Genomic DNA, 22716 nt, shown 5'->3' with positions numbered 1-22716 from the left:
GAATGATGCCAACCGGCTCAAAGTCTCTATAAAAAAATAAAACTCTCTGTTCATACAATAATTATCAATGTCAATCAACATTTGCGCACTGTTTTACACACGCGCTGTACATTAGGTGTAGCTATTTACATCAAAATGCAGGATATATGCTGTCTGTGAGCAATATTTTCAGACTTTGTTGCTTGTCAAAGCAATACAAAAGAAAAAAAAACATTACCTTTAATCGCCTGCTTTCTTATAGAAGTTTACTGTTTTATTTGAGTGTTCTTGTGTTCGGTTCCAATAACAGTTCCAGAACCATATCGGACGCATTTTATTATATTTACATCGTCTATTAAATACAACCTTACTACGCACTATGCAATTTATTTTCTTTGCTTAGTATTGACTTGACATGTTCTTACCAACAAACGTTCTTCATTTGCGTTTGTCACTAACCTAAGTGTCGGTTGCCCACTGAGCAGGGGAGCAGGGGAGCGGGACCTGCAGACATGAGTCACATTGTAGAGAGGGAAGGGAGGAAGGGAGGGGGGAGAGTGATGTTCCGTTTTGTTCTGCTTGCTCAAGGCACTGGCAACTAGACTAAAAGCTCTCCATGGAGCATAATTTCAGTATTTCAGGTGTGGCTGCAATTCCGTGTTGTGGCCGCGTGGGGCGTCGCGAGTGGTTCACAGTTGCAACAGTGTTGCACCCTCCCTTTATGTTAGGACGGTGGATCTACCCATTGTCCACTCTAAAGCATCTTTACCACTCTCGACAGCCAGTAACGGAACGGAGCAATATCCGTGTACAGTACGTACTTGTCGCGGGCGCAGGTGAGCGTGTTCGGATCGTACTGGCCGACCGAAACGATACCACGAATGTAGTACCTCGAGCCACGCTTGATCACCAGCCCACTGCCCGAATCGCCAGTGCACGGCACCGAACCATGCCCGTCAGCGCAAAATATCCTCGCATTGCCGGCAATCAGCCGCTCTAGGTTGCGGGTGCACGTTCGCCGATCGACAACCGTGGCCGTAACGTAGCTCGGATACTTGGCATTGCCGTCCTCGGTGACGCCCCAGCCCGACACGAAACCCTTCTGACCGACGATCTGCTCCAGGTTGTCGCTTTCCTGCCACAGACAGATCGGCCGCACGAGATTGTTGTACGTGAGTGGCTGATCGATCAGCATCACGGCGATGTCGGTATCGAGCAGTATCGAATCCTCGAAGTAGTAATCCTCGTGGATGAAGATTTTCTTCACACTGCGCTCCTGCAGATCGGCATCGAAGAAGTTGTCGATGTTGTGCATGCCCGGCACGGTTGTCAGGTCGTTCGCACTGCGCGGGTTGCCGATCGAATCGTACATGCAGTGAGCGGCCGTTACCAGGTGCCGCTCGCCAATGATCGTACTGCCGCATATGTACTTCGGCTTCGCTGGGACTCCGGTGTCGAAGATCGGTGCCGCCCACGGGAACTGTCCCTTGGGCGAGCGGATTCCATTGATCGAGAGACGGTTAAACACGGCGGCCGGTTGTCCGCAACCACTACAAAAGGTCAGATAGAAAAGGAAAGTTACAGCGTTAGATTCAATTGTTCCTCGTTGGAAAGCATCCTGCTACTTACATGCTGGCCGAACCACCCGCTTCCGTTGAGCTAAAGTCTACCGACGGTCGTTGCGTTTGTACTGGCTGCGGTCTGGGCGTTTGCACTGGCCTTGGTCGTGGTTGCGGTTGCGGTTGGACCACCGGCTGCTGTTGCTGCACCGGCCGGTACACCGGTGCCTGCACGGCCGTATTTTGCTGGGGCTGGAACTGTATCGCATTGATGTTGTTGCCACTGTTCGCCAGCGGTTGCATCTGCGTGAAGAGTGTGTGCTCCAGGTTGATGGTGGTCACGATATTGCCCGTCGCCTTTTGCCCGGTACAGATCGTCTGCCCGTTGACGCTAATGGCCAGCACGCTCGGGATGACATTGTTGAACGGGAAGTTTACGCGATACTGGGCCGGCTGGTTGCTGTAGATATCGCGGAACGTTTCCTCCCGCGACTTCACCAGCGTGATCGATCCGACGTTGTTCTGGAAGGTAGAGCAGAGCAAATGCGATGAATATTTAAATTATCTATTTGTTTCATTTGGGTTTCGGGGTGAAGCAATGATCTTCTAATTTACGACACGAAGGAACAGACAGCGGAAGCTTCAGCACAAACGGCGGGTCTGCCTTTGCTACTCGAATTATGGTTATTAGTACGCGGACGCGGGTGTCGACAACACAGGTTTGCGAAGGAACGATCATCATATTTTAGAGTGTGCTATGGTGCTTTTGCTAACCGAACCTTCCAAAACTGGTTTCTCCCTCTCTCTTGAGGTTGACAACAGGCACACAACAAAAAAAAACTGCGTAAAATCATGATTTTTGGTTTTACCCGGTGCTGTGACACGAGATGACACCGCAACCCCCTCCCCACCATCTCGCCATCCAGCCAACGCAAACGAGCGCCGCGCAGGGAATCCCACCTTATCGACGGAAGATGGTGGTCTTGGACCAGCGCTAGTCATGATTGATAGAATACACAACACACCGCATCGTCCGGTACAGTGGGTAGGAATTTTAAAACATAGCTCAACTTTCCCCCAGCACGTAGCAAGCACTCACGGTACTCGGGTTATGGGCAGGGAATTTCAATCACCACTCAATAGGGGGAAAAATGGGGGCCAACGTATGAATCAAACTCCCGCCCAGATGACTAAACGGTTGCTGGATTTTCATGCAGAAAAACATGGCCGATCGTGCGTGTGACATTCGTTCCACCAAACGGGTTTGTATTGGCTGGAAGGTCTTGACCAGAAAATGCCAAACGGTCAGCGGTGCGCGAAAATCTAAATTTAATTTTTCCTCCCATCATCTTACGATCGTGCGCGGGGGGGTAGGGGGGGATGCGTGGATAGTATCAAGGTTAGAGCAGATAAAGAAGCCACATTTCGGTGTGGGCGATGTTTTTCTGTGGGTTGGGAAACCGGTTTGTGTAACATTTTTTGGGAAGAAAATTGAATATAAAGTATGTCTCCAAGTATCCCTCCCCCCGGGTGGGGATCGATGGATGATGGTGGACTGAACAAGCTTTCCGAATCATCGAACACCATGATGAGCACCTGAGATGAGATCTTCTTCGCTGTTTTGAGCGTGGCCTTAACATCATCTCCCCGATGGAGCGATCTTACACGTCCGCCTTCCATTGAAGATCGTGGCTGACGTCTAGCACATCTTGTACAAGCTTTCAGTTATTTGTAGAACGTTAAGTTGTTGTGCAAATAGTCTACCATTCCACATGTCCATTCGTTCCTATCAGTGATCACGTCAACTATTGGGCTGTTGTTTTAAAGTATGCTTAATTTAAATGTCACATTACACCTAAATGACGCTCCCCCCAATATCGTCTGCAGATCATGTCAAGTACCAGTTCTGAGACTCCTACGACACTGTACCGGCAAAATCGAACGACCTTTACTACCGTCGACGATGGTTGGTTGGGATCGTAACGGGAGGGTATCATTACTGGTTTTTTTTGTCGTGCCGGACTCGGACACTTACCTGCGGTACGGCGATAGCGATCGACAGGTCCACGTTCAGCTTGACCAGCTGACCGATGCGCAGACCCTGCAGCTCGACGTAGCCAAACACCTGGTTGGTGCCGGGATCGAGCCGGTACGAGAACACGTCCGGGCACGGCGACCGCAGATACTGACCCTCGACCGGGCTGTGCGCTAGCGGGCCCAGCAGCAGCAGCAGGCAGGCGCACGTCCGCAGCAGCAGGCTGAACGGGGGCGAGCATCGCGCCATCCAGCGTAGCTTTGCGTTCATTCGCACCGTCGTCAACATGATGTGATGGTGTATTTGCTGCTGGTGGAGAGAGTACGGTTTGTGTGCACTACACGCGCGTGTCACGAACGGCGGGCCCGTGAGAGGAGACAGCTGGACGGTGCCACTGCTACAAACTGCTTGAGGAAAGGAACTGCACACCCAAACTCTACTGCCCGCTCATAATTGCCCCTTAGCTGCACAAAAACTCTTCAAACAAAACTAAACGCTGTCAAACGAATCGTTCAACTAAGCGTCATGCACACCTTTCCGTGTCCGGTCACACTAAGGAACTAAGCCACTGTGACAGGTTTTACCCCGCACCGTCGATAGAATTGGTGGTACGTTCTAACACAACATTCGGTGCGTGAGCAAACGGGTTAGAGATGAACGCTGTACACGCTAAACGCTAAACCACATACTCCGGTTTGGGCACTCCGGTTCGGATTACTACTCTGCCGATTCCCTGCGCGATCTTCTGCTTATCGGTTCTCTCACCAGCCGCCGGAGAGATAAAGACAGATAGAGCGAGAGAGCGCCTCCTAGTGACGTGATCCTCACACACACGATCGTTCTTTGTACGCTGATAATGCGAGGTCGCGGCTTGGCGAATCACGCGGCACGATACGACGACGAACCGTTCGGTCGAAGCTGTTGTTACACACTGACACTGGGCACCGCGGGTAGAGCAGCGAGTGTGTCTCACCGTGCGCCCTGCTGGTGGTATTGGTCGGCCAGGTCGACGCGCTGTAGGGACGCACAGGGTAGAGTAGAGGGTGTGCGGTTGTGGGCTGGGATTTCGAGTGCCATCAAGCGCCACCGGTTTATTGTTCGCTACTAACACCACCGTAGCCTACTACCGGTTAGCGCTCGGCGGTCGGTTTTTCATCGATCGCGTAGTGCATGTGTGTGTGTTTGTCCCTGTCGCAGGTCCCGGTATACACACCCGCGGTTTCATCTCGCCCGTATTTTTCACCATCCCTGTAATGTGTACCCGGCCTTTCAAGGGGCCAATCGCTTGCCTTGTGCGCCTGTGTGTGCGGGTCGGCATCTTGTGAGTGACGCGCCGTTTGGGGAATTACCCGCCGTATGGGTCTGGCCCTTCTGGAGAGTGTCGCTGTCTTTCTTTCGCCCCGTGCGCTGGCTTGCGGGGCGTACAGCAGCAGTGGTCGCAGAGGACACCGCGGGTAGTGATGCTCTCGGGCGCTCGGACGCTGTTTCCACTGTCCCTAAGATTGTCCTGGTGCGCGGAGTCTGGCGAGCTGAATTCATTAATGAACACTACCTTGGGTGGGGAATTCCAGCACCTGCACCTTTTTTTCTGTTTTGTTTTGATTGGCTTCCGTTTGCAAGAGAAAAGGGGTGTGTTTGTGCCCTTTTTAAAGAGCCCCGGTTAGCCCTCTTCACTGATGCTTGTGGTTTGTTTGGGTGCAATGAAAAGCATACCTGAACACTCACTCCAGCAAAAAGTGCATTGGCACCTGTTGCATCGTGCCTACAAATTCCTTCAAGAACGCAGTTGAAACCTTCTCGTAGACACATTTGTTCCAGCATCATCGATTATACCTGTACAATGCTGCATACGAGACACACGGGGTGGAATTGTTCGTGAGATTACATATATTGTGAAGTGCATCCACGCGGTGCACATCACATCCTCAATAATGCAGCTTGTGATCGTATGCACTATTAACGTAGCTGCCCGCGAGAGCGATAGTATCAGTGCGAACCGCGCCAATCTATTTAGATTCGTGAGATTTTCAATCGCATTTCAATTCTCTCTCACATACACATACCCTCGTACTATGTGGCACACTGTTAGTGGTATGGAATTTTTGCTAGACGCATCTCGTGCTCGTTATGCATCCGAAAGATCGCATACTCCATCGATGGAAGCGTACGCGATCGTAGCTCATATGCGCGTCAATTATTATGATTTTTTTTTTTTCAAAATTAACTCACGAAATACCGTAGAATCGTTTTTCTGGTCCCACCTCTAACATCGTTTTGCTATAAATGCTATTCAAAATAAAGAAACTCGTCTTATTTGCATATCTGATTAGATGCGAACATCCAGTTCAAAATCCGGTTTTGAGAAAAGTCAAACTTCAACCAATTTGGAACTGAATACAATGACCAGTTTCTATAATCTTCTAAACGATTCAAAGACTGTTTCTAGATCCATTTTTATCATCTCCGAGCATTGCCCTAGTCCTAGTCCAACCTCAACGAGAGCTTTGAGGAGGAAACTGTAGCGCAAGAATTTGCGTGTTCTCCTATCTAATGTCTGGAGGAATTGAGAACCAAAAGTCAGGGAAAACCCAAGAATACAGTGGTTCAAATTACAATAGCAGCCCGTTTGGGCAGCACTAGTTCTACTCGTAGAACTCTGCCAAAACATACTCTATCTAAACGCAATCTTTTTTTATTTTGATATTCCTTTGTGAAGATTTGTCTTCAACAATTCGTATACAGTCTGCTCCCGAGTTACGTGGTTTGTGCGTTCCCGAGGAATCCGAGTAACTCGAATATCAGCGTAAGTCGAATATCGCGGTTTTCGGCCAAAATACATTTGATAACTCTATAATTTTTCTTTAATTTAGTACTTTACACTTTTTTCACTCATTTCATACGATTCGTGCCAAACATTCTGATAATTTTGGCTTTTAAGTGGATTAAATTCATTAACAAAAAGGCAATGTATACTGTATTGAACACTTCTTGAAGTAAATTATATTGATTTGAAGTTTGATCTGTCAAATTTAGAAAACCGCGTATCTTCGAATCCGCGTAACTCGGGTACAGACAGTAGTTTTAAATGATTTTTTTTTAAGTCTCACAGGAAATGGCCCAACAGGTTGTTGTGGACAACATTGTTCCTTGCAAGCTGTTAGGTTCAAACTGCTAGCTCAAATTCCAAACTCAGTACATTTAGTTTCTTGTAACAATAATCAGCAACAACATTAGACAAGACACGCAAGTCTGTTTGATTGTTTCAAAGCATTCAAGCGGTTGAGGCTGGATGAGAGGCGTTGTGTTGATGTTGGAGGCTTTAGGAACCTGGTCAGTGGGATGCTCACCCGTTCTCATTCAAACTTTTAAGTCTTCGGTCGAACAAGGAACCATTTCCAAAAAAAAAAAAAAAATGCGTATAATCTAAATCGATGAATTCGGTCGGATGAAACATTTATTAGAACTGAGAACAGTTTTCATTCTTTCGCTTGTTAGAGCAAGCAAATCGTTTGACTTTATTTTTTGTTACGATGCATAGTTGTACTAACAATTCGATCACCGGGCATCGGCGATCGGGGTTGAACATACATTTATTGGAATCGGATTATGTGGCATCTTGATCACATGCCTGGCCACTGTCGTTTATGGTTGCTGTTGGATTGTCCCAAACACAGGGGATTACTTCTACTGCTAGGGGACAACTAGACCGACGGATAGATCGTGTGCTGCAGGCTAATGGAGCTTTCGGTGTTGCTGGCTCTACGGCCAGCGCAGATCGTTCGTCCATTGACGCGAATGGCCACTACGCTCGGGAGGATATTTTTGTACGGGAAGTTCACGCGATACCAAGCCGGTTTGTTTTTCTTGATGTCGCGAACAGTTTGGCTGGTGGATTTGTACAACGAGATCGATCCGACGTTGCTCTAAAAGAAAGTATTAAAAGTTGGTTATGTTTTGAAGCCAATTTCTAAGCGTTTACAATTGAAAATATGGACAGTGGAAACCTATGAGAAATAAAAAACAAGTTTGTCTATCTACTCGGGTTATGGTAAATAGTAGTAAGACAAGGATCAAACGTTGAGGAAAAGGAGATGCAAACTGATTCTCAAATTTCTATTGGTCATTGGCTATTGATTCACATCGCCCATCGTTACACCATTTGAAACTAGAGTTTGCAAATTAATAGCTATATAGTTACGGGCCTAGGGCTCCAATTAAACACTTGGTAACGAACTGGTCGAGTTTAAGTTGAAACCCTTAATTCGGAAACCCCCACGATCCGTTCAACTCTGCGAAAATCTGCTGTGCCTAGTCAAGGCTACAGCAGATAAAGAAACAACCTCCAATGTTGTGTGATGTTTCGCTCAAGTTGTGAAACCGGTTTGTTTAACTTTTTTGAAGAAAAAAAAAGATGTGTATTTTTGAATATTCAATGTGTTTCGTAATAATGGGCAACAGGGAAAATGCCGCTGTTTGAATATTCTAGTTGCTCCGTTGTTTTCAGTGCGAGGACAAAAGTGAGTTTTAGTTTAGTGATTAGATTGCGATTTCCTATCGAGAGCTAGATGTTAGTTGTTGTTAGTAGTCCAAAATCAGTTAGATTATACCAAAAGTGATAAGCGATTGTTTGAGTGGTTAAATATTTTATTTTAGTGGCTTCCTTTAAGTCAGAATTATCTTTTTTAAATGAGTTAGCTTATTTAATTTATTTATTGAATTTGATATAATTCATTAATATTTAAAAAAAGGCTTTTCCATAAACACTTTTTATGCTATTTACACGTCACATTGGGTCCACGATTGCAAGTGGTTCGTGGACCACCAGTTTTGGGGGTTTAAATTTCATGTTTGATGGCTCTTGAAGCTGGAGGCTTACCTTTCGCACGATGGCAGCGATCCTCATATCTATCTGGAGTGTGATCGCCTGATTGGCGCGTAGACCTTGTAATTTCACATAGCCAAAGGGCTGTTTGGTATTATTATCCATCCAGTACGAAAACACGTCAGGACACGGTGACCGCTGACCCTCTACCGAGTTGTACGTTAGCAGACCAAGCAGCAGTAAGCAGGCACACGACCGCAGGAACAGAGAGAGAGGTGGAAGGGATCGCACCGCACAACGGAGGTTGCCGTTCGTCCGTCCGTTCAACATTTTAGTGTATTTGTTCTCGAAGATTGAAGAAGAAAGTATGACAATAGTAGTGATCAAGGTTCTCAAAATGCACAAAACTGATAAACTATCACACTATTTGATGTACGATTTTGTTCTTTTGAATCCCTGCAGGCACGCCTTCCTACCGTGTACGATCGCTCCTAACGTCTGCCAAAGAACTAAAATGTTTCACCAGTCCGTGCTGGAATAAATACGCTATAAAGAACTTTGATGTGTGTGTGTGTGTGTATGCTCGATCGCCACGTGTAGCAATCACGCCTGGTAGAAGGAAAACACATTTTTTAGGAGAGATTTTTTAGGACTGTCTCCCCTCTCATATACAAAGTTGAAAAGCGCCAGTTTACAATCCTACCTCTGCCATTATTAGTCGCTAAACGCATGTGTTAAGGTATTCAGGTTTAGGAGCCCGGAATACTGGTTGTTGGAACGAAAGAATAGGATATGTGGCTATCTGCGTAACGTTAACTTTTGCGGTAAACTGTTCGGTTTAAAAGGATTTTTTGTAATAACTGCGAGCGAAAGAATCTCCTTAACGAAAATTAAAGGAGCTTTTATTGGTACATATTATATAATTTATATATTTTTGAATATTCAATGTGTTCCATCCATCTCCCTAAACAAAACGAAGTAAGAGGTGACGCTCACGTTACGCTCACGTTACGCTCATAGGTGACACGATTGCTCACTATAGGATCTTCCTGTACGAAAAAGTTACTCACTATAGAACGGTTTTGCTAACCAACTATGGGTGCTTGGATGATTTTTATTTCTTTGCGGTGTTTCCATTCTCCGAGGCAACAAGCAATGGTAGAGTGATTGAATAATTGATATATTTAGATCAAAAGACATCATTGTTTTCTTCTACACACGTGTTGAAAGTGTATCAATAATTATCAAATTATTCCCATTGATTCTAAATAATTCTGTGGTGGAGATTCTACCTCGCTCCATCCGTTTTATCATGCGTAGTAGTGTTTTTTTTGTGTAGTTCAAAACGTTTAAATAAAAATACTTGCTTCGAACTATCATGTAATTGCTTCGATCCAAGTGCAGTCAAATGCTTGCTTCAAAGGATTGCAAAATCGTACGCTATGAACGTTTAACAATTACAATTTTAATTGTACATTAACCCAAAAATGCTAGGTACAAGCAATATAGTGAAACCATCGGTGCTGCATAACTAGGACTAAGTGAACAACTTTAAAACATGCATATAACGGGTTTATATTTCCCATAAATCGGGCCTTTATACGCAGATGGGTGGATAAGGCTTAGTACGAGTTGTGTTAAACATAAAAAAATTGATTTATTTAATTTTAGTATTTATTCATCCATTGAAAGTATATCACCGACAAACCGACGTGACACTTCGAACAAAATGAGCTTCAAAAGTTGTCTCCTTATTTCAAATGAAAATACGTTAAACACTAGCGCCATCTCTATAATGATTCGCTTACTACACTGGCACAGAGAAGAAACTGCTAAACCCTCTTTTTGTTTTTCTTCGCAAATTCCAATGCGTATTGTTTTATGTACTTCTCACATCTTTTGCATTGATTTGAAAACTTATAAAATGATTTTCCTGTGTGTTTTGTCGAATTATTCTCACAAAATCTTGCCTCACACTACCTTCGCCATTTGTATTTAGAAAAGTTGTTTACATCGAAGCAGCAGTGAACAGAGCTTACTTTGACAGAAGTGTTCGCCTCACTGGTAAATGACAGTACTTTCGTGTGGGACACTTTTGTAACGCCAGTGTCACGTCGGTTTGTCGGTGAGTATATCTTGCGGGAAAAATAATCGTATGGTTCAGCAGTGACATTACAATCTGAACTGCACTGTAAAACCGAAATGAACTGCAACTCCTATTGGGAAAAGTAATGGGACAATAATATACAAGGAATAAGGACATTCCTGGGTCATGGTTTTTTAAAAATGCGCACATGATGAAGCAACACAGTTGAATGAAGTTAGTTTAATTGTTTCTATCAGCATTTAGCACTCCTGGATACCCATGGCTGCTTGGTACACAAATAGTCTTGCAGAAGATGGGGCACTGATCAATAATAAGCCGTGCCAGTGAGCCCTGAGGAAGAAAGTCTCGGACCCATATGTCATGACATTTAATAGTATGATATAGTAGTCAAACCGGTAGCATGATATAGTAGTAGGCCGGTCTCGTATTACAGTCGTCAACTCGTACGACTTAACAACATGCCCGTCCTGGGTTCAATCCCTAAATAGACCGTGCCGCCATACGTAGGACTAACTATCCTGCTATGGGGGGAAATCAATTAGTCACTGAAAGCCAAGCCCACAAAGTGGTACAGGCAGGCCTTGACCGGCAACGGTTGTTGAGCCAAAAGAAGAAGAAGAAGTAGTCAAACATCTTCTTCTTTGCCACAACAACCGTTGTTGGCCGAGGCCTGCCTGTGTCACACTGGGGCTTGGTTTTTAGTGACTTTTTGATAACCCATAGCAGGTAAATAGGCAGTCATACTGGAACTTAAACCCATGATAGGCATGTTGTTAAGTCGAACGGGTTGACGACTGCACCACGAGTCCAGCCGATAGTCAAACATACTGAAAAAGAAAGTTGACCACGATTGCTAATGTAATGGAAATACTAACATTTGTAACTAAGTCAAAAATATGGAAGGGTTATAAACCGGGAAGGAAGAATTGGAAACCTGTGCCAAAATAGCAACACGGTCATAAAAAGTATCAGTAAAAAGACATCAAAAGAGAGCAGAATTGCTTATCTACATGTTTGGATGAAAACATTTAAACGAGTCCTACAGTCAGTATACACGTTTTAGGTTCTGTTGTGAAACTCTGTAACCGGGCCAAATTAACTAGTTACATCAAAAAGCGTAACGAATTTGTAGCTGGGTAGAAGATTATTTTAATGCAAATTTACTTTTTAAACACAACCTCACAACGAAAATTATTGTTTTTGCACCAAAATTTTAATATCAATCTTATTACATTTGTAATAGCAATAGTATTATGATGAATGTATCCCTTTTTGATGATGTTAATGCCAATTTAGTGTGTGCGGACTGTTGCAAAGCGGGTAAAATTGGCAAGAAGGACACATTTCTGATCTATTGAGACTTCATCACTCTCGTCAGCCAGTACCGGAACGGGGCAATATCCGTGTACACCACGTACTTATCGGTTGCACATGTGAGTGTCTTGGGATCAAACTGTCCAAACGATACAATTCCACGAATGTAGTACCTCGGGCCACGCTTTATTACGAACCCACTGCCCGAATCGCCTGTGCACGGCACCGAACCATGTCCGTCCGCGCAAAATATCCGTGCTTTGGCGGCAAATAGCCGATCCAGATTGCGATTGCAAGTCTGCCGATCGACAACCGTGGCCATAACGTAGCTCGGAATCTTTGCTTTTCCATCCTCGGTGACGCCCCAGCCCGACACGAAACCTTCATCGCCGACGATCTTTTCCAGGTTGTCGCTATCGGACCACATACAGATCGGCCGTACAAGCTTATTGTACGTGATCGGATCATCGAGCAGCAACACGGCGATATCGGCATCGACTAGCATCCCATGCTCGAAGAAGTAATCATTGTGTACGAAGATTTTCTTCACACCGCGCTCCTGTAGATCGGCTTCGAAGAAGTTGTCGATGTTGTGCATCCCTGGAACGACTGTTAGGTCGCTAACATTTTGTTTGATGCCATCCGAATTGTAGACGCAGTGGGCGGCCGTTATTAGGTGCCGCTCGGTAAGAATCGTACTGCCGCATATGTACCTCGGTTTCGACGAGCTGCCGGTGTGGAATATCGGTGCCGCCCATGGGAACATGCCTTTGTGCGCATGTATTCCGTTGATCGAGTAATGACTGAATCCCTTGTCCGGCAGACCGCAATCACTTAAAGTTGGAGAGAAAACAAACAAAATGTATAGAAGGAATGAGCTATTCTGGAGCTAAATAAGGCTTATCGTTACTTACAGACTCTCTGACTCTTGTTCCAATGACTCGTCTTCAGTACTTTTTACATATTCTATTTTTTTCCGTTGCCGTTTGACCGGCTTAACATCCTGCTGTTGCACTGGCCGCGTAACAGGTGCTTGTGTGGTCGTCAATTGTATCACGACGGGCGGGTTTTCTGTTGTCTGGAGTCTTTGTATCGGCGCGATATCATATAATGTCTGATACACAGGTGTTTGTGGGGGCTGGTATTGTATCACATTCACGTTGGTCCCGTCGTTCGTGCTTACCAGGCTTTGCGTCGACGGATATAGTGTGTGCTGCAGGTTGATGGTGGTTACAATCTGGCCGGTCACTTTCTGACCGGCACAGATTGTGTGACCATTGACGCGAATTGCCAGCACGCTCGGTTTGATGTTTCTGAATGGGAAGTTTACGCGATACCACGCCGGTCTGTTGTTTTGGATGTCGCGGACAGTTTCGGTGCTGGATTTATACAACGTGATCGATCCAATGTTGTTCTGAAATATTAAATAAGAAATATATTGAACATTTACGTTAAATAAGCTCATGTAAACTAACCCTTGAAATGGGTGACATTATATATACATAATTCCTTCTGATAGTCAGAGACTTACCTGAGATACGGTGGCAGCGATCATCAGATCTACCTGTAGCGTAATCGCCTGATTGGCGCGCAGACCTTCCAATTTCACATAGCCAAACGGCTGATTAGTGCCCTCTTCCACCCAGTACGAAAACACATCTGGACACGGTGACCGCTGACCCTCGACTGGGGTGTACACTAGCGAGCCAAGCAGCAGTAAGAAGGCGTACGTCCGCAGCACCAAGCTAGACGGTGGTGAGGATCGTACTGTCCAACGACGACTCACGTTAATGTGCACCGCAAACATTTTGGTATATTAGAATTATGCGAGTTCGGAAAATAAACTACACTGATATTTATTACTCGAAAGCGCGAGAAAGATCCTTTGATCCTAAACTTTCACGTTTATAAATCACTCATAGCACAAGATCAAGACATTTTCACACTTTTCCCGTACTTGAAACAATCGTCTAGATGAAGTCTCTCATCCAAACTTTCCGTGTCCGATCACACTTAACGTCTGCCAAACAACTGACATGGTTCAGCTTGCAGCCGGTAAGATGCGCCTCCCCCCAAAAATAAGAGTTATGCAATTTGAGTTAGCGAACAGGCTCTTTTCGAAACATTAAAATGTTGGTGAATTTGTGAAAAACAATACCACTCGTTCGGGATACGACAAAATCCCCGGCCGTTTCCTAACGCGAATTGGGTAACATAGTCGTGGAGGGGTATTATACAGTATCGGACAGAAAGATAGGGCATTGGTTTTTTAACGCACCGTGCACCCGTTGGGCCAAGTTTATGTGTGGTTTGTATGTGTTTGTGTTTGTGTGTGTGTGTGTGTGTGTGTGTGTGTGTGTGTGTGTATGTGTGTGTGTGTGTGTGTGTTTGTGTGTATGTGTGTGTGCATGTGTGTGTGTGTGTGTGGATGTATGTTTGAATGTGTATTGATGTGTGTGTTTGTTTCACAAGTAGGTCGTTTCGGATAGATTTGTAAGTAGTTTTTTTGTGTTTTGGGTTAGGTTTTTGGTGTGATAAGCAGGACCACCGCCCTCGCGATCAGTGTGTTTTCGATATATTAACAATATTACGGTCTTCTTTCGCCGTGGTCTTCTGAGGACGTCCGGTTGACTTGCGCGTTTCGGTTGTCCAAGCGCGTTTCAGTTGTCTAAGCACGTTTCGGTTGTCCGAAGCGCGTTTGCCACAAAAGTGCGCGATCGTTCCATTACGAACTCGATCCTTTTGCGCTTAATGCCAGCAGCAGCCATTCGCTTTTACATATGGCGCTGATAATCGGTATAACGTTTACCTCGACCCATTGTTACTAATATTGCTTGCTTGGACCCTCAAGAACGCGCTGGTTAAAAACTTGGACACAGCTGATCCCGTGCTCTGCCTGCGTTCTACTTCTATACGCGATGAATTACATCGTTTTGGAGCAGCGAAAACATCGCATGGATAAAAACTATCAACGAGTACGCGAGTAAGCGTCTTCCCTTCAAAATCGAGAAAAGAATACTGCCGCGCTCATGAAACAAAACGCCCATGGAAAAGAATAACTGCGCGCCAGCTCAATGCACGCACAAAGTTTACCATTCGCACACAACGTGCAACGCAGAGATGCACGAAGGCCTTTCAATGGCGTGCACTGGAGAAACACCTGTGAGGGAATGCCGAGTTCATTGCTATTGTGCGCGTGTCCATTTCGCACCGGTGTCGCATTCACATTCATGAAACAGCACACCTGCGTTTTCGTCCGAGGAACAAGCGCTGCTGTCGATGTAAACTTTAGTTTTTATCCAAGTGTAAACGCACAATGTTTCACATGATAACACACATAATAAGAATAATTTCAACGCAATATGACATCATGGCAAGCTATGTTTTTCAGACACAAACCCGCGCACTTGCAAATACACATTAAAAAGCACACTCTCTTTCTACTACTACACACACACACACATGCACACACACACACATACACATGCACACACACACACACACACACACACACACACACACACACACACACACACACACACACACACACACACACACACACACACACACACACACACACACACACACACACACACACACACACACATACACACACACACACACACATACACACACACAAACACAAGTAACGTGGCAAAACAAGTGCACGGTGCATTGAAAAAAAGGGTCCTATCTTAATGTCCGATACTGTACCGTTTCATAGCCCAATTAGATGCTCTGTGGTTTTCAAACGATGCGTAGGGAATAAACAAATGCCTAGCAGTACTGTTTACGATGGACTCGGTCCATACAACATTTAAGAGTACCATGAGTACTTAAAACAAGAATAATACAGAGCAGCTTAAAATCCAGACCCAAAAAAGCCAAAAGGCAACCATTTAACTAACACTGCTTATCGTTTCCCTACCTTTTCGCCTCTCTTCGAGCGAATGATCGTGTTCGTCCCTATTCTCCTCTCACATCGCACAATTCACACTCTCTTATCTTATGACATTCCTGTGCCACGGTCTCCCCACTTAAGATGCGAATATTTGTCGTGCAAAGTGAGGTTTGGAATTTCCCTTGCCACCGTCTTTTTTTTTCTATACTATCACCACCGCAGCTACTACCGGTTAGCGCATGGTTGGTGGACTCTTCGTTATCGATCACACTATGTATCTGATGCGTGTGTATCTGTTACGCATAAATGATTGGGATGTAGCGATCCATGAGACGATTTGCTTCTCGTTACTTTTTCTTATTTTTGTACTATTATATAGAGTAATGTTTTTCGTGTTCTGTCATCTATACTGTCTATACCTGAAAGAACTCAAAATTCAAAAAGGAAAGAAAAGCATTCGGGTTCAAATTACAATCTTATAGCTTTATTGGACACGTAAGCAATATCGTTTATTTGGTAACTAGATTCGTTAGAAGCCAACTTAATCCTCGTGGCCAACCTAATACTTTATCATACCTTTGTTTTTTTGGTTTTGTTTAGTGTTTAAAATTCCAATATGGGCTGGAATATCCGTCCGTCCGTGTATCATTCCATTGCCAAACAGTGGGGATGAGGCAAATTTGAAATAATGTAGAGTGAAATAGGCAAACGATCAAAGGTCAAAGTTTAAAAATAGAATTGTACGTTACACAATCTGAAAATAATCTAGTACAGACAGGTTTGGCATCGATTCTCAGATGGAACAATGCTTTCAATCACAATTGGCATAGGAAACGTCTTTTTTTTGTTTGCAAATACCTAAAAGGACATAATTCAATCTGATCGATGATCGGTATTTCAAAGTCGTAAAAAGATTGTCCCTTTTTTAAAATGGATCGTAAAACCGCACTCTCGGAAATGCTACCAATGTTCTAAGCCGTCGAGTTATCGCGTATTACGTCGTTAACCGTAACACCGTTGCTGAACTCGTTCGCGCGCTTGTTGTACGTCACCACCTTCACCGTGCGATCGTGCTGCCACTTGCGCACCAACCGCCAGCCACCGTACACTACGGCCACGAACAGCACGGTCGCAAAGATGGCCACCAGGAACGCTAGCATACCGAGCAATCGGTCCACATCCCGCTCCAGATCGTGCAGCTGGCCGTCGAGCCGCTGCTGGTGCAGCGCCGTCTCATTGCCCTGCCCCCGGATCGTGGAGAAGAGCGCGTACATGAAGTAGATCGTGTTGCGGCCGAGATTGCGCAGCACGGTCATGTCCCGCTTGATGTGGTTCATCGTGTACTGCGGCTCGAACGCATCCGTAACGTAGGAGTCGGTCACGTGCGTACCGTTGATGTAGCAATCGCGCGGATCGCTCGTCGAACGGATGTGCGTGCGGTTAAGGTACGCATTCAGCTGATCGTAGTAGGTGCAGTTCCAGCGGTTGAACGACAGCGACACCAACTCGAGAAACGGAAACTCATGCCCCAACCGCTCGTAGCTGATCAGCTCGCGCAGATAGTTGAAGTTAAGGCTCAGATACTGGAGCGAGCGCATCCGCGACAGATCGCTCACGTTCAGCCGCACAAAGTTGTTCTGCGACAGGTCGAGATTGAGGATCGAGTCCGACGCCAGCAGGCCACCGATGTTGTGCTCGCTTAGGCTGCAGTTCTGCAGCCGCAGCGTCACCAGGCTGGGAATGTTGCGTATCGAGTACTTAAGGTTGTAGTCGAACTTGGACACATTGTTCGAGGAAAGGTCCAGGTACTCGAGCTGGTTCATCTCGTGCAGCCCGACGATGTTGTCCAGGTTGTTGTGCGACAGGTCGATGTGTTCGGCCCGGTTAAACTTGAACAGGTCCGCATCGTAGATGTTGTTGTGCTGGATCTGAAGCGCGCGCACATTGAACGATTTGTTGACCGTGAGCGTTTCGATGTGATTGTTGTCGATCTTCAGCAGGGCGATCTCCTTCGTCTCGATGTACGGCATCCGGCGGAAGTTGTTGTCGGACAGATCGAGCTCGTAGATCTCGTCCACCATTGTGATCGGATCGAACAGGATCGGGGGCAGAAAGGCGAGCTGATTGTGATCGAGCAGCACCGACGAGAGGTGATCGTTGAAGTGAAATTGGTTGGGTGCGAGCGTTACTAGGCAGTTTTCCCGCAGGCTCAACGACTCGAGCGCGTACAGCCGATCGAACGCTTGCCGTTCGAGGGTGTGAATCAGATTGAAGGAAAGGTCCAGCTCGACCAGCCGTATCAGCGAACCGAACGTAAGGTTGCTGATCGTCTGCAGCCGGTTGTTGGACAGGTTGAGCGTTTCCAGCGAGTAGAACTTCAGGAAGGTCAGCTCGTTCAGCTCCTCCAGATTGTTGAACGCCAGGTTTAGCTCGAATATCTCGTACCCATCGCCGACGATGCTGCTCAGATGCCAGTGCACCTCCTTGAAGCCCTGCCGGGACAGATCGACCTCCGTTTCATTTTGGCGAAGGTTTAGCGTGTCCTCCGTTAGGAAGCCGTCCCAGTTCGGCGAATGGCGGTACTCTTCCATGAGCGTTCGATGGCGATCACGCTTCATACTGACACACTCATCGCCGCGTGATTGGTCGACCGACAGCAACGAAACAATCCCCGCAAAGAGGTACGCTATTGTGCATCTGAAAAGAGAGTAGAACCGCGGTTAAAAAACAGGAAAGCGATGATTACACTACACAAAAAAAGCGTAACAATGAAGGGAGAAAAGTTTGCACGAATGCTGACAACCAAACCCATACCAGCAACAAGGTAATGGGAGCTGCAAAACTGTTTGAATGATAAACCATTTTATTCATCGCGCGCGACCTGCATCGTAGCGGATGATATCGGAGCTGCAGCACAGAACGTGACTGCCCAACAACTACCGGGATGATTGTTTGTTGGGTTGCTTTTTTTTGTAGCAGCACATCGAAACTCCTCTTTTGTGATAGAATGTGCAAACACAGCGGTGTGGCAATTAATTAATGCATTGATTTGAAAAGGTTCCATTGGAATCCGTGTAGTCGTGCTGTTCTTCATGACGTTTATGAACGATCGATCATCACGTAATAATTACACATTTAGTGTAAACCAATAGTGTGCCCATGACTGTTTGCCTAGCTAGCAGCACAACGAATCGACAGCACACCGTTTGTGGTTGCTCTAGGACTTTCCATAATAGCCGTAACAACAACAGCCGTAAACTTTGAAGGCTCTTCTGATGTTACATTCTAAGGTACAGCACAACAGCAGGAGGTGGATGTGGTACGTGCGCTGAGATGAATCTGAACGTTCGCCACATGCATGTACGTAGAGTTTTTTGATAAAATGACGCTATCAACTGCACGTATCACGTTTCCGGTAAACAATTTAATTTTATCCATTAATCATTACATCAATTCATCAAAAGCCGTCCATTAGGAGTCATTCAAAACACTTCTAATTGACCGATCTGTAAACGTAATTGATTGCAATGGCGCAAAAATGGAAAGATTTCATCTACGGGCTAAGATTAAAGCGACGAACCCGTTGCCTATAGCAAATCGAACGATTTCCCTTCAGCTGTCATTTTGTTGAACAAAAACGAAAAAAGAGGCGAATTTTTGGCCTTCTTTATTCTGCGATCACATGCGGATAATGTGTATGTGTGTCATAATCATTTCATTTTTCATTCGAACGCCCCCCTTTGCGGGTCCGGTGTGAATCTGCCATCCGTTTTATCAGTGCACACGGAGTGTGGAGAATAAAATTACAGTCAATTAAATTCACTGGACAAGTCGTGCATGCTAATGATATTATAACACGGCGTGCCGGTATGGCGTGCTTGTAATGTACGTCATCCGCGCGTGTGTGTGTGTGTGTGTTTGTGCTACTCCCGGGTCTTCCGGGCCCACTCGACCTTGATTAGTACGAGCCTCCTCCTCCATTGTGGCATCGGGATGGTGATGATGAGGAGAGCAAAACATTCTAATGATGCGCCAATGTTTGTTTTCGTTTTCGCGTGGTTGTACTCTTTCCGGGTTTCAGCCGTGATGTGATCGAAATACGGTGCCGCAGAAAGTCACCGAGAGAGTTACACAAAAGCGCGATGTGCGTACTGGATGCCGGTCACCCATCGGTATACCGTAAATGATAGTTTAGGGAAGGAAGAGTTAGCAAGTTACGATAAAGCGAACCATTGCTTCGCTGCTTATGGCATGGCGAAGAACACAAAGCGCGATACTGTGCTTCTCGGTTGAGGTATATCTTTCGTACGTGAGCCAAATGTTTACAGAAGCTCCGGTTGTCTGGCAGCAGCGATAAAGCAGTCGCTGTAAGGGCACAATTGCATGCATGGATTACACATTGCTTGTGGTGGGTATAAAGACAATCTTGCAAATCCCTTTTAGCACGCCTCTCTAGGTGTTCTAGTGAATTCTCGATAAAATAAAATCCACAACAATGCTGCTGCAAGGGTGGGATTTGAAGCGTGAAGTAACATTTATTAAACTTAAACAACCATCTGACCGTACCCTTGATCGCGCTGTCCTCATCGGCACAAATAAACACCAACCTGCAGCTGATTCCTTTTTGCGTTCCTTTCGTTTCGTGTTTGTTTGTTAGTTTGTTTGCGTTGTTTGTTTGCCCTTTTGAAGCCTTCCAAGGCCATCATTTGAAAAGCCATTAAATATTTAAATATTTTAAAACAGTATCCCCATTAAACGTTGTTTACCCATCGACATCAATCTTACCGTACTGTAAGCTGCATGTTTGTTCCTTTTCCCGCGTTATGGGCTGTGCACCGCTAGACGAAAAGTGTCAACCACTTTTAAGGATGACCGAACAGCTTTCTCTTCTGCTGCGCCCCAAACTGCACACGTGCTCGATGGAACCTGGATAGGTAGTTGATACCCGAAACCTATTTCCTGTTCGTCGCTTGCTTTAATAACTTAATGCGAAGTCGTTGTGTGCAACCAAACGAATTCACCACTTGGCTGGCCAATTAATAACAATCATTTCTCAGTCACCTTTAACAAAACTTACTGTTGGAAAGCATTTAACACACACACACACACGCACGCACACACACAGCACTTGTAAAGTGAGAGTCGCGAAGAGAAACAGTGCAGTAGGCTGATCACTAATTAATACGAGAGCACCTATAATCGATTGTTGGCGTTGAGCTGGAGACTAGTCGATGTTAAAATCGCTTGCGGATCGTGCTGTAGAACATGAGCCTGTGAGAACAACCGGGTCAAAAGCTGCAGCTGCGTGTTTATTGCACTTCTATTGCACATAAAAATCGATAAGCATCTCTCCAGCTTTGCACAGACGATCGCGCCGAGATGCTTCGAATCACTTCAGAATCACTTTATAGCACGCGCCCACACTCACACATACACTTTTGCTCGATAAGATGCTCGTTTGCAAATGCATGTGCATCTCCGTCCCGTCCGAACACCGAGCAAAGAAGGGTTTGTCTAAACTCCCCACCGTCGTCTGGTCTGGTCTTGTCAGCCGCACCGTGTGCGGTGCGCAGTGGGCAACGGTTGAACGCGTACTGATCGTACCGGATCGATCGCACGGGGGGATGTTATAATAGAACATTGAAAGCAGACGGGGAACGTACCGGCCGTGCACACGCTGCGCGAACCCCGCTCGAATGCGCGAATGTGTGTCGTTGTTGGGGACCGTTTCGGTCGGTGTGCTGCTGATGATAGACGGTATCGTAAGCACACACGGCCGTGCTGCATGCGTATGGGTTAGGGGAGGGGTTGATAGAATCACGTATACACTAATGCGTTTTGTAGTACATTGGAGCCGGTGGGATTTACGTGTGCTTCATCACTCAGGAATTGGAGTGTGTGGCTGCAGGAAGTGTTTAGTAGAGTTAGTTTGCAGAAGATACCAAGTGGCTACAGAAAGAAATGGGCTTAGAATGAGGTACTGTTCGAGTACTATTCGAACTCAAATTACATTACAGTTATTGGCTTGCTTCGTAGAGATCACATTACATAAAGAACAAGGGTATGAAAAGTAACCCCATAGTAACATCCCTATTTTGGTTTTGTTTTTTAAAAATTAAGCCTTTATTTGCATCTATATCTTCTCTATAAGGGTTGACGCTGGTATACGAAGTGCAGAGCTAATGCATCAAACATCGAACCAAGCGTACACGAACGTACGTGATGCGATGAGCTTTTTGCCGATGGCCCGCAATGGCACGCGATATTGATAAACCGCCGAGTGTGGAGGATTGACAACTCGTATTTAAACCACCACAACAGCATTGCGCGTGTCTTTAATATGTTAGAGGTAGGTGGAGCTCTTCCTTTTCATTTTTTGTTTGCGCTTTAAATGCTTTAACCTTTGCTTGTTTGTTTTTCGTCATACAACAATGCAAAGTTAGTAAATAGTGATTTTATTCTTCCCATAACGTTGTTAATGTTTTGACTGCACTAATTAGTTGTTTCAAGTAGTTTCCAAAAAATGACTCCATTATCTGTCAGTGCGCATGTGTGCATGTGTAAAACTGAAATGTATATTATGTGATTAAAATGTAATTAAGCGAGATTTAATGTTGGTTTTGATCAGATAAAACATTTGTAGATTTTGTGTGCAATTGTGGCAACGGTTATTTGTTATTTCATGCTATCGCGTTCGCTAAACACGTGTCAGTTTTTGTAGCTTGGTTGGAAGGGGTTGGGATTTCTTTTATTTTTGATATTTCTGTTGTATATTTCTCTATCAGTGGAATGCATTACCGTTGCAGCACAACTCTGTATTAGCGTCTTGGATTGATTGTAACAGTGAAGTTAAATATAAATCCTTTGTTTTACGTAAAGCGCTATTTTGCTACAACAATAAAAGTTATAAATAACCAGTTTAAATAAAAACATCGTTAAAATTTAGCTGTAAACAATACAAACGACTTAATTAGTAATCCACACGTTACCTTACCGTTG

General features: G+C 45.3%; 4 protein-coding genes and 1 long non-coding RNA gene across 5 annotated transcripts; 1 reads left to right on the top strand and 4 right to left on the bottom strand.

Moving 5' to 3' along the window:
- Nucleotides 1-231: 231 nt before the first annotated feature.
- Nucleotides 232-4674, bottom strand: LOC1281466 (serine protease gd). The gene is made up of 3 exons (XM_321381.6): nt 3574-4674; nt 1609-2060; nt 232-1529 (listed from the first exon to the last, which is right to left on the bottom strand). The coding sequence occupies exons 1-3, from the start codon at nt 3859-3861 to the stop codon at nt 734-736; spliced, it is 1536 nt and encodes a 511-aa protein (XP_321381.6). The 5' UTR covers nt 3862-4674; the 3' UTR covers nt 232-733.
- Nucleotides 4675-6997: 2323 nt separating this feature from the next.
- Nucleotides 6998-8945, bottom strand: LOC133391772 (uncharacterized). Its single transcript, XM_061647931.1, has 2 exons — nt 8450-8945; nt 6998-7496 (listed from the first exon to the last, which is right to left on the bottom strand). The coding sequence occupies exons 1-2, from the start codon at nt 8723-8725 to the stop codon at nt 7275-7277; spliced, it is 498 nt and encodes a 165-aa protein (XP_061503915.1). The 5' UTR covers nt 8726-8945; the 3' UTR covers nt 6998-7274.
- Nucleotides 8946-11699: 2754 nt separating this feature from the next.
- On the bottom strand, nt 11700-14299 carry LOC11175979 (serine protease gd). The gene is made up of 3 exons (XM_061647922.1): nt 13348-14299; nt 12731-13230; nt 11700-12649 (listed from the first exon to the last, which is right to left on the bottom strand). Exons 1-3 carry the CDS (start codon nt 13621-13623, stop codon nt 11854-11856), a joined length of 1572 nt encoding a protein of 523 aa, XP_061503906.1. The 5' UTR covers nt 13624-14299; the 3' UTR covers nt 11700-11853.
- Nucleotides 14300-16179: 1880 nt separating this feature from the next.
- Nucleotides 16180-21417, bottom strand: LOC3290509 (toll-like receptor 7). The gene is made up of 2 exons (XM_061647919.1): nt 20503-21417; nt 16180-18414 (listed from the first exon to the last, which is right to left on the bottom strand). Exons 1-2 carry the CDS (start codon nt 20517-20519, stop codon nt 16689-16691), a joined length of 1743 nt encoding a protein of 580 aa, XP_061503903.1. The 5' UTR covers nt 20520-21417; the 3' UTR covers nt 16180-16688.
- Nucleotides 21418-21564: 147 nt separating this feature from the next.
- Nucleotides 21565-22370, top strand: LOC133391774 (uncharacterized). The gene is made up of 2 exons (XR_009765241.1): nt 21565-21778; nt 21869-22370. It is a non-coding gene; the product is annotated as an uncharacterized LOC133391774 (long non-coding RNA).
- Nucleotides 22371-22716: the final 346 nt, after the last annotated feature.

Source organism: Anopheles gambiae, chromosome 2 (assembly GCF_943734735.2).
Source record: "Anopheles gambiae chromosome 2, idAnoGambNW_F1_1, whole genome shotgun sequence".
Classification (NCBI taxonomy): Eukaryota; Metazoa; Arthropoda; class Insecta; order Diptera; family Culicidae; genus Anopheles; species Anopheles gambiae.
The sequence above is the reverse complement of the archived record's forward strand: the minus strand, read 5'-3'. Positions and strand labels throughout refer to the sequence as shown.